Source organism: Cydia pomonella, chromosome 16 (genome assembly GCF_033807575.1).
Source record: "Cydia pomonella isolate Wapato2018A chromosome 16, ilCydPomo1, whole genome shotgun sequence".
Taxonomy (NCBI): Eukaryota; Metazoa; Arthropoda; class Insecta; order Lepidoptera; family Tortricidae; genus Cydia; species Cydia pomonella.
In genome coordinates this window covers 17,368,554-17,381,575 of record NC_084718.1, presented here as the reverse complement: position 1 = coordinate 17,381,575, position 13,022 = coordinate 17,368,554, and the positions used below count along the sequence as shown (strand labels likewise).

At 36.8% G+C, this 13,022-nt stretch overlaps 1 protein-coding gene across 3 annotated transcripts in view; it reads right to left on the bottom strand.

Moving 5' to 3' along the window:
- The window catches only part of LOC133526472 (fatty-acid amide hydrolase 2-like), an 18,029-nt gene extending 5,007 nt beyond the window's left edge, over nt 1-13,022 (bottom strand). For 2 of the 3 annotated variants that reach the window (XM_061863125.1, XM_061863126.1), the window contains exons 1-10: nt 12,811-13,022; nt 5,620-5,864; nt 3,438-3,564; nt 2,754-2,925; nt 2,325-2,449; nt 2,021-2,110; nt 1,504-1,649; nt 1,307-1,389; nt 736-919; nt 80-199 (exon numbers count right to left, since the gene is read on the bottom strand). In XM_061863125.1, coding sequence (XP_061719109.1) covers nt 80-199; nt 736-919; nt 1,307-1,389; nt 1,504-1,649; nt 2,021-2,110; nt 2,325-2,449; nt 2,754-2,925; nt 3,438-3,564; nt 5,620-5,850 — 1,278 coding nt within the window. In that variant the 5' untranslated portion in view covers nt 5,851-5,864; nt 12,811-13,022. Of the gene's footprint in view, nt 1-79; nt 200-735; nt 920-1,306; nt 1,390-1,503; nt 1,650-2,020; nt 2,111-2,324; nt 2,450-2,753; nt 2,926-3,437; nt 3,565-5,619; nt 5,865-12,468; nt 12,702-12,810 lie in introns of those variants that run through there. The other variant, XM_061863127.1, reaches the window with a different exon arrangement.

Sequence of the window (13,022 nt, the reverse complement as noted above, 5' to 3'; positions counted from 1 at the left end):
TTACAATGACTTTTACGCAAATCGAAATTAGAAAATGAGCACATACAACGATTTATTTCACCAAAAAATTCACACTGACCAAAAGATCTTCTTTCCATTGTTTGGTAAGGTTTTCGGCCCAGTTAGGATACAGCGGCATGACTTGAGTTTCCAGCAACCGAATGACCGCCGACAATCCGTGCTTGCTCAGGCAAAACATCTGAAAGCAGAGAAGAAAAGAGAATTTTATATAAAACATAGACAGTCTTCACTGTTTGTGGGGATATGGAGTTAGATGAAAGGATAACTCAACAAGTAAAGCCTGTTCCATTATTAGTCAACCGGTCATAAAGTTATTATCCGTTGGACACATTCGAATATAACAATCCTGGTCACGGCACCAAGTTGTAAGTATTACAAAATTCCTAACTTCCTTCGGAATTTTATAAATGTCCTTTTCTCACGCGAGACGACAAAGAGTTAAATTTACTTCCTCACCTAATAATAACTAAATCAATACTATAGGACAATTTTACTCAAATCGCTCTAGTCCCACAGTTCGCTCAATAAGGCTGGTGTTGCGGGTACTAGACAACGATATATTAATATACATAGAAAACAACCACAACTCGGGAACAAATATTATGATTTATGATACAGGATTTCCCGGACCCTTCTGTTTCGTAAGCAGGGTCACTAATGACTAGCCTAGAAGACTGTTAAATATAGTAGAAAATCTCTGTAAATCTCACTCACCCATCTTAGGAACTCCACAAAGCCGTTAGCTTCGCTCTTGTTATTGTTGAACAAACTGGCGAAGTTATGAGGCTCCTTGCTCATCCAGTAAGACCACAGCTGGTACATGTGGTCGAAGCCCTCATGGTGGTACGGCTGTGGACTATTCTCTGGGGACACTTGCTTGCTGATCTTTGATATTGCGCTGTGGGGCAATGCAGTTTATGTTACCTAAGTCTACCGCGAACATTGAAAATAACAAATTCGCTATCCGCGTCTACGTCTTGTATATTAGCTGTAGGGCCTGTAGGTAAATTCCTCAAAGGAACAAGTATCTTGTTATTAATGTGACGTGCAAAATATTTGCATTAAACTTAACTTTCCGGTTTAGCTGACGTACAAGTAGGTACCTATTTTTTAATCCCTCGCGCGTCATGTTTCAGAGAGCCCTCAGAATTCTTAGTGCATTGGAGACACAAGTTGTCCAAAACATTTCACGCGAGTGAGTCAAACCGCAAAATAAGTTAATATAGGTTTATGACTGACGGTACTATAAATTTGAAATAATATAGTTGTCATGTGTTTTACTTACTTAGTCATAGCGTCCTTGAGCTCTGGCCTTATCGAGCTTACTCGGCAGTCATTAGACGTTTCCAAGTAGTAGAACTTTATGTCCTGAAATATAAAACTATATCTAACAACAAAAGAAAGTATGGCATTTGGTATTTGGGAATTCCCTAATTAGAGAGGTAACATCAATTGATGTAAATCATACGTTTAGTTTTATACCTTGATATCAATATTGCGATCTAACTTGAGAAGAGGGGCCTTGTCTCCTGCAATGACTTTGGTCAACGGAGCTAAATCCTCGACATGCTTTGTGATGAAACCCAGACTGAACATGGATTCCTCGTCGCCTTTATGGAACATCACTCCTGGAATACAATTGATAAAGTCAATTGATAATTTCATTTAAAATCTAGATATTTCGCTCATTTATTACAAACGAGAGGTGTACATTATAATGATTTAATAAATATAATTAAAGATGGTTGTGATAATTTACATATATGGTAAAATTAACAGCATTGAATAACCTTCCGTTTAATACAATAAGATTATTAACGAATATTTTTTTTGTTCAAAGAAAAATCACTACTTCGCTGAAGTGTTTCTTAAATCAACATTAACTGGCTATTAAAACTTCTTAATAAACCTTCCTGCAAAGATTCAGTTCGTAAGAAACGCAGGTAGTTACAATTTGGTACTTTAACCAGGGTTTGAAAGATCTGATATGTGTAGGTACCTTTGATGTTCGTAGTTCCAGCAGTAGTATGGTGTCCGAATAAGCCGCAGTAGAAAGCCGGCATACGGGTGGATCCTCCCAGGTCAGAACCTTTCAATAAGTAAACGATAGTCGTAAGATAACCTATCCAGATTTGGTTGTGTATTTGTTTTTAATAAAATTTTATCATCAACTTGGCATAAATAGCAGTAAGTAGGTAGTGTTACTTCTGTGGCCGGGAAAGTGGAGGAAACCGATGAAGTGCGGTTCAAACTTTTCCGTTTACAACACAATGGCCTATATATAAATTATTAAGAAAGCTTACACAAACTGATAGGTGTCGCGTAACTCGCAGTGAGGGCTGCCTCAGCGCCGCTTGAACCGCCTGGCGTTCGTCCAGTGTGATGAGGGTTGTTCGTCATCCCGTACACAGGATTACGGGTTTCAGACCTGAGACAAAAGGGAGATTTAAATTTAAACTAAAGTAAACGGTATTAAACTATTATATGAGCGTAACTAGCTGAAGTCCTGAAATTACCAACTCAGAAGTTTCGGGAGGATTTTACTATCTTATCTTCATCAGCTGAAAACTTCTGTTGCGTCCTAGGACTAAAAATCAATTGGAAACAACATTTTCGATTTGGAATTTGTTACATAAGATAATGGTTAACCATGGAAGGAGTTTTTCAATGGTTGTTACGGCTATTAAACGTGGTGGGTCAGAATACCGTTATATTCTGTGTTCACAACTTACCAGATAAGTAATTCCGGGAGGTTAGTAAGAGCTACTGGAATAGCCCCGGCGGCCTTCAGCAGAATTATGGCTTCGCTGTCTTCATCAGCTCGGAGCTCCCGCCGTGACCAAAGTCCCATGGTGTACCGGAAGCCCTTCATGGCCTGGCTCTCCTTTGCTGTGAACGGGACTCCTGAGGAAATGCATCTTCATTAGAGTGTCGTCCAGAGACAAATCATGACTATCATACTATCAAAAGATTTTAATCATAGCGAGGGCAGAGAAAAGTGATAGCCCGCGAGCCAGGAACAGGTTTCCATGAATAATAGCATCCCGAGCGACAACCCGTAAAGTGGTTAATTAAGAGCAGTGTGTAATAAACCCTCGTAGACGTCAGCAGCCGCTCAGTTGGTTGTTTGAGGAACGGCAGCCACGTAAAAACACACAATAGCATCTAAACTGTCATCTGATAAAGTTTCAAACGGGATGCGATGGCAAAATAATTCTTGCGTGTCTCAACCTACCAATGGAGTGACAGTTGACGTCCACGAGGGTTCATTACATATCGCCGTTAATCACTTTACGAGTTATTTGCTCGGGATCTGATGACCGATGAAATTTGCGCCTGGTCCGCGGTCTATTAGAAAAGCTGACCCCACCACCATGTATGACACATAGTTGAGAAAAGACATAGTAGGTACAAACCTAAGAATGGTTTTTTAGCCGCCTCCTCTGCAGAAAGTCCAGCGGCTATGAGGTTATCTACTTCTCTGGCTTCTGCTAGCGCGGCCTCGAAGCGGTCTTCTGTTATTGCGTTTATTATAGGGTTCACCTACAAAAGAGATTTTTTATTATTAAAACAGTCTAGCAAACGGGCTCTACAGACGGATTAAATTTATCGATAAACAGAACGGTGATGGAAGAAGATGGAAGAGGTAGAATGAGGCAAAAGTTGCCAAACTAGTTTCCGCTAATAAATCAAAGCGACATCATATTCATAACAAATTGTGACATTTATAGAGTAGGTACCTAAAGGAGGGCAAATTCAACCTTTAGATCCGGAGCTCACACAAGGGACACTTAATTATTTTGGATACCTTACGACTCAGCTACGATAATAATAGTCCAGTCCAGTCAGCGAGAGGTAACTGAGAGGGTGTTTAAAATTCTCCTTAGGATTCTCCTTATAAAGTTGTGTTTACATTTTAGTCACCTAGCCCGCTTAGGCTCTGCTCCTACTGACTGTACGGCAAGCCGGTTCGGCCGCAGGAAAGCCATATACGCTTAGGTCTTCAGCTTATTACAATGAGATGGAGGAACAATTCGAAATTTCGCAGTTGAACAACAACAACATTACGAGTATACCTAGAAAAACAACGTTATGAACTTATGAACTAAAAATATGTAAAATGAGAATTCCTATCAAACTAACCACAAATTCTGCAAAGACAACACAATAACGATAGCGTCACATACCTACAAACCACATGCCACATGACATGACACCAAAAAAAATTCCGAATATATTACTGCGGAATTTTTTTATGCCTACAGCGCGATGTTTCCATCACGAAGTTTAATAAAAACCGGTCAAGAGCATGTCGGGCCACGCTCAGTGTAGGGTTCCGTAGTTACTCGTCCGTCACAATAAGCTAAACTGGAGCTTAAAGAATAGTAAATTGTTAACCAAGGGATGAAACGGTACCTTTCACCCGAGTTAAACAAATGCGCAAATTCGCATAATCAGTACCTAATTAAAGTAAGTCTTTTTACTATGAAGGGGAAACTTTTTGCGATAACTCAAAAACAGCTGAACTGATCATGTCCGCTATAGTTTTTATTTAATGTATTTCTTAAGCTCTACTTCCACGATTTTTTTCATATTTTTTGAACCTATGGTTCAAAAGTTAGAGGGGGGACACATTTTTTTTTCTTTTGGAGCGATTATCTCCGAATATATTCACTTTATCAAAAAATGTTTGTTAAAGACCCGTATTAGTTTTGAAAGACCTTTCCAGCGATAGCCCACACTGTAGGGTTGAAGCAAAAAAAAAAATTCACCCCCAATTTACGTGTAGGGGAGGTACCCTAAAAAAAATTAAATTATTAGATTTTATTGTACGACTTTGTCGGCTTTATTGATTTATATATCCATGCCAAATTTCAGCTTTCTACCACTAACGACCATGGAGCAAAGCCTCGGACAGAGAGACAGACAGCCAGACGGACATGGCGAAACTATAAGGGTTCCTAGTTGACTACGGACTAAAAAATCAAATAAAACACTGCGTTTCCAGCAATGGACCTGCATGTAGCCTTTAAAGGCTCGAACTTATGACCTGATTTTACCAGTACGAGTATTGTTTTTCTTTTATCTTTCAGGCCAGGATGATGCTGATGTGACACATCACATCATGTGGTGCGTTTTGCCATGATCGCATGTTTCTCGCGCGGATTCAATTTGCTCCTAGTCCCAGAAAGGGCAGAAGATTACATCCATCATTTAGTTTATGAATACTGCTGTGGAAGTAAAAAATATGAGAAACTATACTCCGGCACAGCCACTTTGTCAGTAGAAAAAGGCGGTAAATTTAAAAAAAGTAGGCTCGTATCAGGTAGCTCGTAGCCGTGTGCGTTGGAGGGTCTGCCATCTTGTGGCCAGAATCCGAAACATAAACTGTACATTGACACTTCACGCCAAAGCAAGTGATGCTCCCTACAGTTCACGTACGCCTTCTTGTGCATTGCAGGCTCTGCCATTTTGTGGGCTACATTGGAAGCTTACACTTGACATTTACACTTCGCGCCAATCAACAGGGGCTTCCGTGCTGCCCCCTACAGTACATACTTCCTATAGAATATTTAATTTGAGTGTGTTTGAGTATACCTCTTTTATTCTCTCAATAACAGCCTTCACTAAATCTTCAGACTTGAGTTGTTTTTCTTTAATCTTCCGAGCCAGGGTGACAGTGCTTTCAGCCAGGAACGCGTGTTTTTTGCTCAGGTCCGGAATGGACTGCTTCTTGCCGTCCCAGTATAGGCCGAAGAAAAAGTCTATCATCTTGTCTATGAATACGCGGAGACACGTCAGGAACGACTTGAATGTTGTGCACGCCATTTTGAGTTCGCGTTCTGTAAAAAAAAGATACATCTTGTAGTAGTAAAGCTTAGGAATTATATAAGTGAAATGTTGGCTATAGAAGGCTGTAGGGAAACTAAATGATTGCGCTCAACGTGGCAAAAATGTGAACTATCCTGGCTCAACTTTATGAGCTATATGACACCAGAGTTGTCTGTTCAGTCAACTAACTAATGTGACTAGCCGGGCCAGGCTAAGGTAACAAAATATGACAATCATATAACAACGACAAACCTCAAACGAAAAGAAAAATGTACAGTCAGATGCAGAGAGGTGACCCCCCTGCATAAGACTGATTGTATGCAGGGGTGTCATCTTTCTCTGCATCTAACTGTACGTATCGGAATGACAGGTGCTACGAAAAGTCACGTGACTATTTCTATACATTATACAAATTTCGATTGGCGTTTTCTATCAACGATTGTCATCTTAGCTCCCCAGGCGAGGTGTATTCGGGTGGATTTCAAATTCCGGCGAAAAGTTACGTTTCGGTGTTTATAAAAAAAACTAGTAGGTTATACGTATTGCAACTTTTTTATTTGTTTTTAAGTGGTGTCATCTTAAAGTTCCTTCAATTAAAAACTCCGATAAATGAACAGTTTTTTTTAAATAAAATGATTCATGTGTCTAAAATCATCACCGTCTACCAAAAAAATCTGAACCTCTTTGTTTGTGGTAAAAATTGTCGAATACCTAACGTACGATTGCGATTTATTATTCATTTTTAGATCATCGAAGGTGTTGTTTTACATATAAATAAATATAAAATTATTCCGTCACCGAGTACGTACTTTAAAAATTTAATAAAGTTTTGTCACGAGGTTTCGTCAACACCGTCAGCGTATTGTCAAAGTCGAGGTAGTTATGTATTTATACAGCAAAATATAGCGGGGCGTACCGCCGCCCGCTTCCTCAGCTCGGCTTAAGCAACGAAAGCGAGTACACGTTTCCTTATGCGCGCGCTAAGCAGAAAAATATAGAAATCTGTTCCTCAAAAAGGGATTTGTCACGCTGTTGCTTCATAACCATCCAGGAGAAGTTTACAGTATGTACTTGTCTGATATTAAAATCAATTACCTACGATAATGTGACTCTAAGGGAACATACTGGTGTCATGACCCTGTCGTTATGAATGTTAGTGTTCAAAACCAATCTACAATAAATGCGTAAAATCGTCAACACCGTAACCGTCATCACCGGCTCTCAAGCAATGGACGGTTGTGATTCCATATGTACGGTAATGACGTTTTTTCTAAATTTGTTCAATAAAAGCCTCCAATGAAGTTCAATCCCTTCATTTCGTTGGTAGCCGCAAAGAACTTTGTCTTCACACTGCTGTCATTCATGCATTTGATTTCCAAATAAGTGATATAAAAGCCAATTCACTCTACACAGTCAGCGAATGTTTAACATTCGCTGCACAAACAACTGGAGCGTTGGCTTTAAACTTTAAAGCCAACGCTCCAGCCGTATGGGCACACCTCATACCACTTATCAATAAAGCAATGGAAAATAATCCATTTATAAACATATTACATTTTCAGTCTGACTCACCGATATCTCAATACCGAAATAAATATATGTTTCATATAATGGTTCAATGATTTTCCACAAATTACCGAAATAACATGGAACTACACCTAATCTGGGCACGGTAAAGGCGCTGTTTCGCTCAATAGGTAAAAGAACGGCTGATTTTGCAGTTAACCATAGCACGGATAGGTATAACATCTATTGAAAAATTTATAACTATCGTACAACCACGCACCAATATCACAATGATTCTTGTTGATAAAACTGAAGTAGAGAACAGGGTAAAGATGATTGCTGATAAACTTCAAACATTCAATGGCAGTCTGAGAGTTCATCAGGTTTTATGGCAGCGCAACTGTAACAGATTGACTCTAAGAACTTCAAGTTGTTTCAAATGCACTTATGGACAGGTGTGCAGTCATGGAAAACATTTACGCTTTATAGCAATTACAAGTTCCTGTGGCAAACCCAAGAGCTAAGCTAAAAATAAAAGTCAGGTCACAACGCTAAAAAATGACCAAGCAATCAACTCTTTCGGATGGCACGAATTTACCATCTTACTTCTCATGTTCGGAACAAAATTGTAGCTAAACCATCAAATATAAAAATATTGTCAAACAAGTTAGTCACTCTCCATACGAAATCCATAAATAAGTAGTTCTATTAAATACGGAGAGAATATTATTCTGTGAATCAATGATACGAAATAGATAATATAAAGTAAAAAAACATTTAATCAAGTAGTATTTTATGATGATTAAATACACTATTTAAAATGTAAAACTTATGACTGATACTGATAAGTAAAAATGGAAAGCTACAAAATCAAGCTATAGACAAAGAATAAAAAAAAATATATATAAAAGATATCTATATAATAGTAATATTAGTTTAAGTTTGACAGATAACAGGATAAATAAGTGATAAAGAGTACAATGCTAAAATAAATCAAAAACTAGAACTAAGTACTTAGAAGATTACTTTATCATGACAAGGGTGTCTAAGGCATCACAAGGGTAATCATTAAATAGAAAAAAAAGATTTTAAAAGTGTGAAAAGTTTTCAAAACAGATATTATATACTAATCAGTACGAAAAAAATATACTGTGATTATAACTAAGTAGATAATTATTATTTCGTATTATGGGTGCGTTAAGAATCACAATACTAATCATTAAACGGAAAAAGGCAGAGATTAAAGGTGAGAAAAGACTGATTACAACTAAGTAGATGATTATTAGTTTATATTATGGGTGCCGAAAGCATCACAACACTAATCATAAAACGGAGAAGGAAGAGATTAAAAGGTGAGAAAAGCTATCGAAACAGAAATTATAATAAGCGGTACGAAAAAAATAATATGTCAAGAATAGAAAACTGATTATAACTAAGTAGATGATTATTAGTTTATATTATGGGTGCCGAAAGCATCACAACACTAATCCTTAAACGGAAAAGGAAGAGATTAAAAGTGAGAAAAGTTATCAAAACAGGAATTATAATCATCGGTACAAAGAAATACAATTTTAAGAATAGAAAACTGATTATAACTAAGTAGATGATTATTTTATCATATTATGGATGCCTTAGGCATCACAATTCGAATTATTAAACGGAAAAAGGAAGTGATTAAGGATGAGAGAAGTTTACGAAACCGAAATTATAATAATCGGCACTAAAAACTACAATGTTAAGAATAGAAGATTGGTTAAAACCATATAGTTGATTATTTAATCATGTTGCTGATGTTGTTGTTCTTACGTGCCTATAAAGCTAATATAGAACAATTAAAATGGTAAATTTATTATTTGACAATTCAAATAAATACCCATGTTTGTTGATATGCTTAAAAAAAATATTTTATTTACACCTTTTTTAATAAAACATCATTACCATACACATGATGTCATCCCCGTATTTAATAAAATCATTACCATACCACCGTGGTCATCACCATCTCGTGTTATTATTTTTCAAAGGTCATAATTTCGAAAATATGCCATCATCTCGCATACAAATCTAACATAATTACTCAGTAAATATCACACAACAAATTAGAGTAGATATTCTCGCATTTATTGAATAAAAAAAATTAAATTTATTTTTGTATGGTGAAAATTTTCTTGATGAAATCCACCCATTCCCATCTCTCCCCACCGGGCACAGATGGGAATAGGCGCTACATAAAAATCATTACCATCTGTGCCTCTTCGGCCTCTTGTATGGCGGTGGTCACGTGGGGTGGGCACAGATGGGAATACACCCCAGCCCGCGTAGCCAACGTGCCTATGCCGTTCACGCTCTGTGGCGAACGAAACGCAACTGTCACAGTCGCGCTAATAAAGAAGAGTGATAGAGAGAGATGACTACGATACGCTAACGATTGTAACGTTGGCTACGCGGCCAGGCCGTGGTGAACGCCTTTGTCGCATACAGCCATCGAGCCATCCACACGACGTAATCCGGAGGTCAAGTTGCATTGTCTAAGTAGACAAACAAACAGTTCAACAGACTTTGACCTTGTTTTTGTTATCTCTTTCTAACAACCATAAATGTAAGAAAGACACAGATATTACAGGTTACATTACATGTATTTTATTATACGCGACTATGAGTTCAAGCTTCAATATTCACGTAAATTCGTATACAATTTTAAATAATTATTCGAGAGTATTCAATTTACAGGCAACGCAGTATTTCTACGGGAACATAGTATTTCTATTCATGTTCATGACCGACGCAAGGTAAATTATAATAAGTAAGTAGTTATTTATTTTACAAGGGGGCAAAATTGTTGTTTAATCGCTCGTACTAATATTGATACCCGAGCTAGCGAATGATTCCGGAATTGAGCCACGAGCGTAGCGATTGGTTCGAAAAGTAGAATCTTGAGTGTTGCGAGGGTTTCAAAGCACGAGGGTTAAACAAATTTTGGTTCTGAAATACATTTTTTTTACCACAACAACCCGAAGGAAATACTGTAAGATATCCAACCAAATCAAATGCAAATGAACGTCATTAAATACACATCATTTAAAATCATAATTTAAAAGTAAATTCCATCCCCCTCTTTCTCAATAGAAAGACTCGGGAGGTATGAGTCCTAAATGGGCCCACCTCAGCCACGGGCGACGTAACTGCATTCCCGCACCGTCAAAAAAATAAAAACCGGTCAAGTGCGAATTCGCTTTACTCGCGCACCGAGGGTTCCGTACAAACTTTGTCTTTAGTATAATCTCATAGAAATGTCAAGTGTAATAAACACACGTAAAGTTGGTTACATTGCAAACTGAATTCGGAAATGTTTTTTTGTTAATAAAAAAAAAAGTTACCAAGATAGAGGTCTGATTATATTTTTCCTGTAAAATTTATAGTACATAATGTTAATATTATGTTAAAAAACACAATTTTTCTTCGGTAAACTTCAGAGATAATTAAAAGGAGGTATTTTTTTCACATTTTCCTTCATAAATCAATGTTTTTCGCTACAAAAAAAAGTTAAAAATGTTTTAGAATGTACAATTTGAGCTCTTTCAAATGATACCCCACTTGACCTAGTCACTAGACTTTGAAATTTTGTCCCATCTTCATATTGGATATTTTCCATAGTTAATAAAAATAAAATTAGCGTTAGCGTTGTTCACAACTACTCCAAATTTTAAATCGATAGCTTAAGTGGTTCTCGAGATATTTAGCGATGTGACAGACAGACGGACGGACGGACAGAGTCGCACCATAAGGGTTCCTTTTGTACCTTTTTGGTACGGAACCCTAAAAAAGCTGCACGTAACTATAACTGTGTTGTGGCAAGTACGATGACTCACATCATATTGTGAATTTGATAGTAATTATTATTCACTAGTCTTTCTCTGACACACATTTAGGGGTGGTCGCCAACGCTACACATAAAGTCATCGACCTCTTACGACAGTACACGTAAACGTTAATCGTTACGTAACTGTTACGCACGATGTAACAGAACGTGAAATAGCGGGTTTTTGGTCTTCATTTGGTTATATTCGGAACTTACGCGACTGGCGAAAAAGGTGCAGAAATACTGCATGTTAGGTCATAAGTGTCATAACTCATAATCAAGAAAAATAGTAGATTGTTAACCAAGGGATGAAAGGCACTCATTTCTGCCGAGGTAGGTATATATTTCCAATCCGAGGCTGAAATGATGGTCTTTCACCCGAGTTAAACAGTCTAGTTTTATTTATATAACTACTTAAGTAATATTTATCCCATTGTATGTAATATTAAATAATATTATCCCATGTAGTTGATAACCTAACTGATATGTTTGAAGTTGGTGCCAGTAAAAAAATAGCCACATCCGAATACAGAACCTCCTTTTAGAAATTAAAGTCGGTTAATAAACGATAGGCAGTCTAATAAGTTGATAGACTGGTGAACTGGCTTCTTGCTATTATTAGATCTCAAAGGTTAAGAAAAATAAGATGCTAAATTCATACTAAATTACTAAAGATACTATAACAATTTTATCTTTGTTATTAATTCTCAAGTAACTGTGGAAAATTCTCTGTAACATTTATTCATAACTTTCATAAGCTAATGAATGATTTTTATTTTGTAAATGTGTGGTAGGTAAATTGACAGATAATGGTACATTACATTACCCAAGTGCAGTCGCGTTTGGCGCCATAAAACTTTGAAGGTGTGCATTTTTATAATGGTTGAGAGAAAGCATAGGTATGGGTGATTTGTCGATAAAATTCATCGTATTATACGTGGATAACGGCTCCACTATACGTGTACAAACACATTGTATATGTAGATTTTTATGTAAGTATATCCATACAAAGTATATATAAAATTTATGATTTCATAGTCGGTAATAGTGATATCGTTTTAATTTATCCACTTATTATAAAGCCAGCACCTAACAAAAGTCTCTTTTTAGCCCAGTGGTTAGCGGGTAGATAATGCCTTATGGCATCAAGTCCGCCATTTGTACTTACTTATAATTTTACGTGGAATAAAGTTTAAATAAATAAATAAATACTATAAAATTAATAAAAAACTATTACTAAATTCACTTACTGAAAAAGTAGGTACACTTAGTATGTTTGCAGTCGGCTAGGTTAATAGAGTCAAGGTTTTGACTGACACATACCGCAAAAAAGTAATAAAAGATATTTCAAATAAGTGGGTACCTTACCGGCTTACTTTTAATTTAAGTACCTAAGTAAAGATTCAACCCAATAAAATAACTGTAAGTGTAGATTTTTTCTAGACCCTAGAACAGTATTCAATACAAATACAAACTATAATTCATGGGATTTAAAACAATTCCCATACTTAGTAGATTTCCACAACATTTATAAATAAACAATGAATATAACATACATGTACCTACAGTTTTACTAAAAAAATGTATCTCACCTCACGCGAATCGTTTCACCGCCAATATTATTCAAAAACCATTAACTTTCGTTATTTTTAAAAAACTGGCACAGGCGTTCACTTTCAATGTTTGCATTGGACTGCAAAACTTAATCACAGCGCGACTGTGTACGCGTGACGTTATGTCGTCTCTTTCTATTACTGTTGCTGTTCAAGTTTTACCAGTACTGGCGAGTGAGAAAGTGTTAATT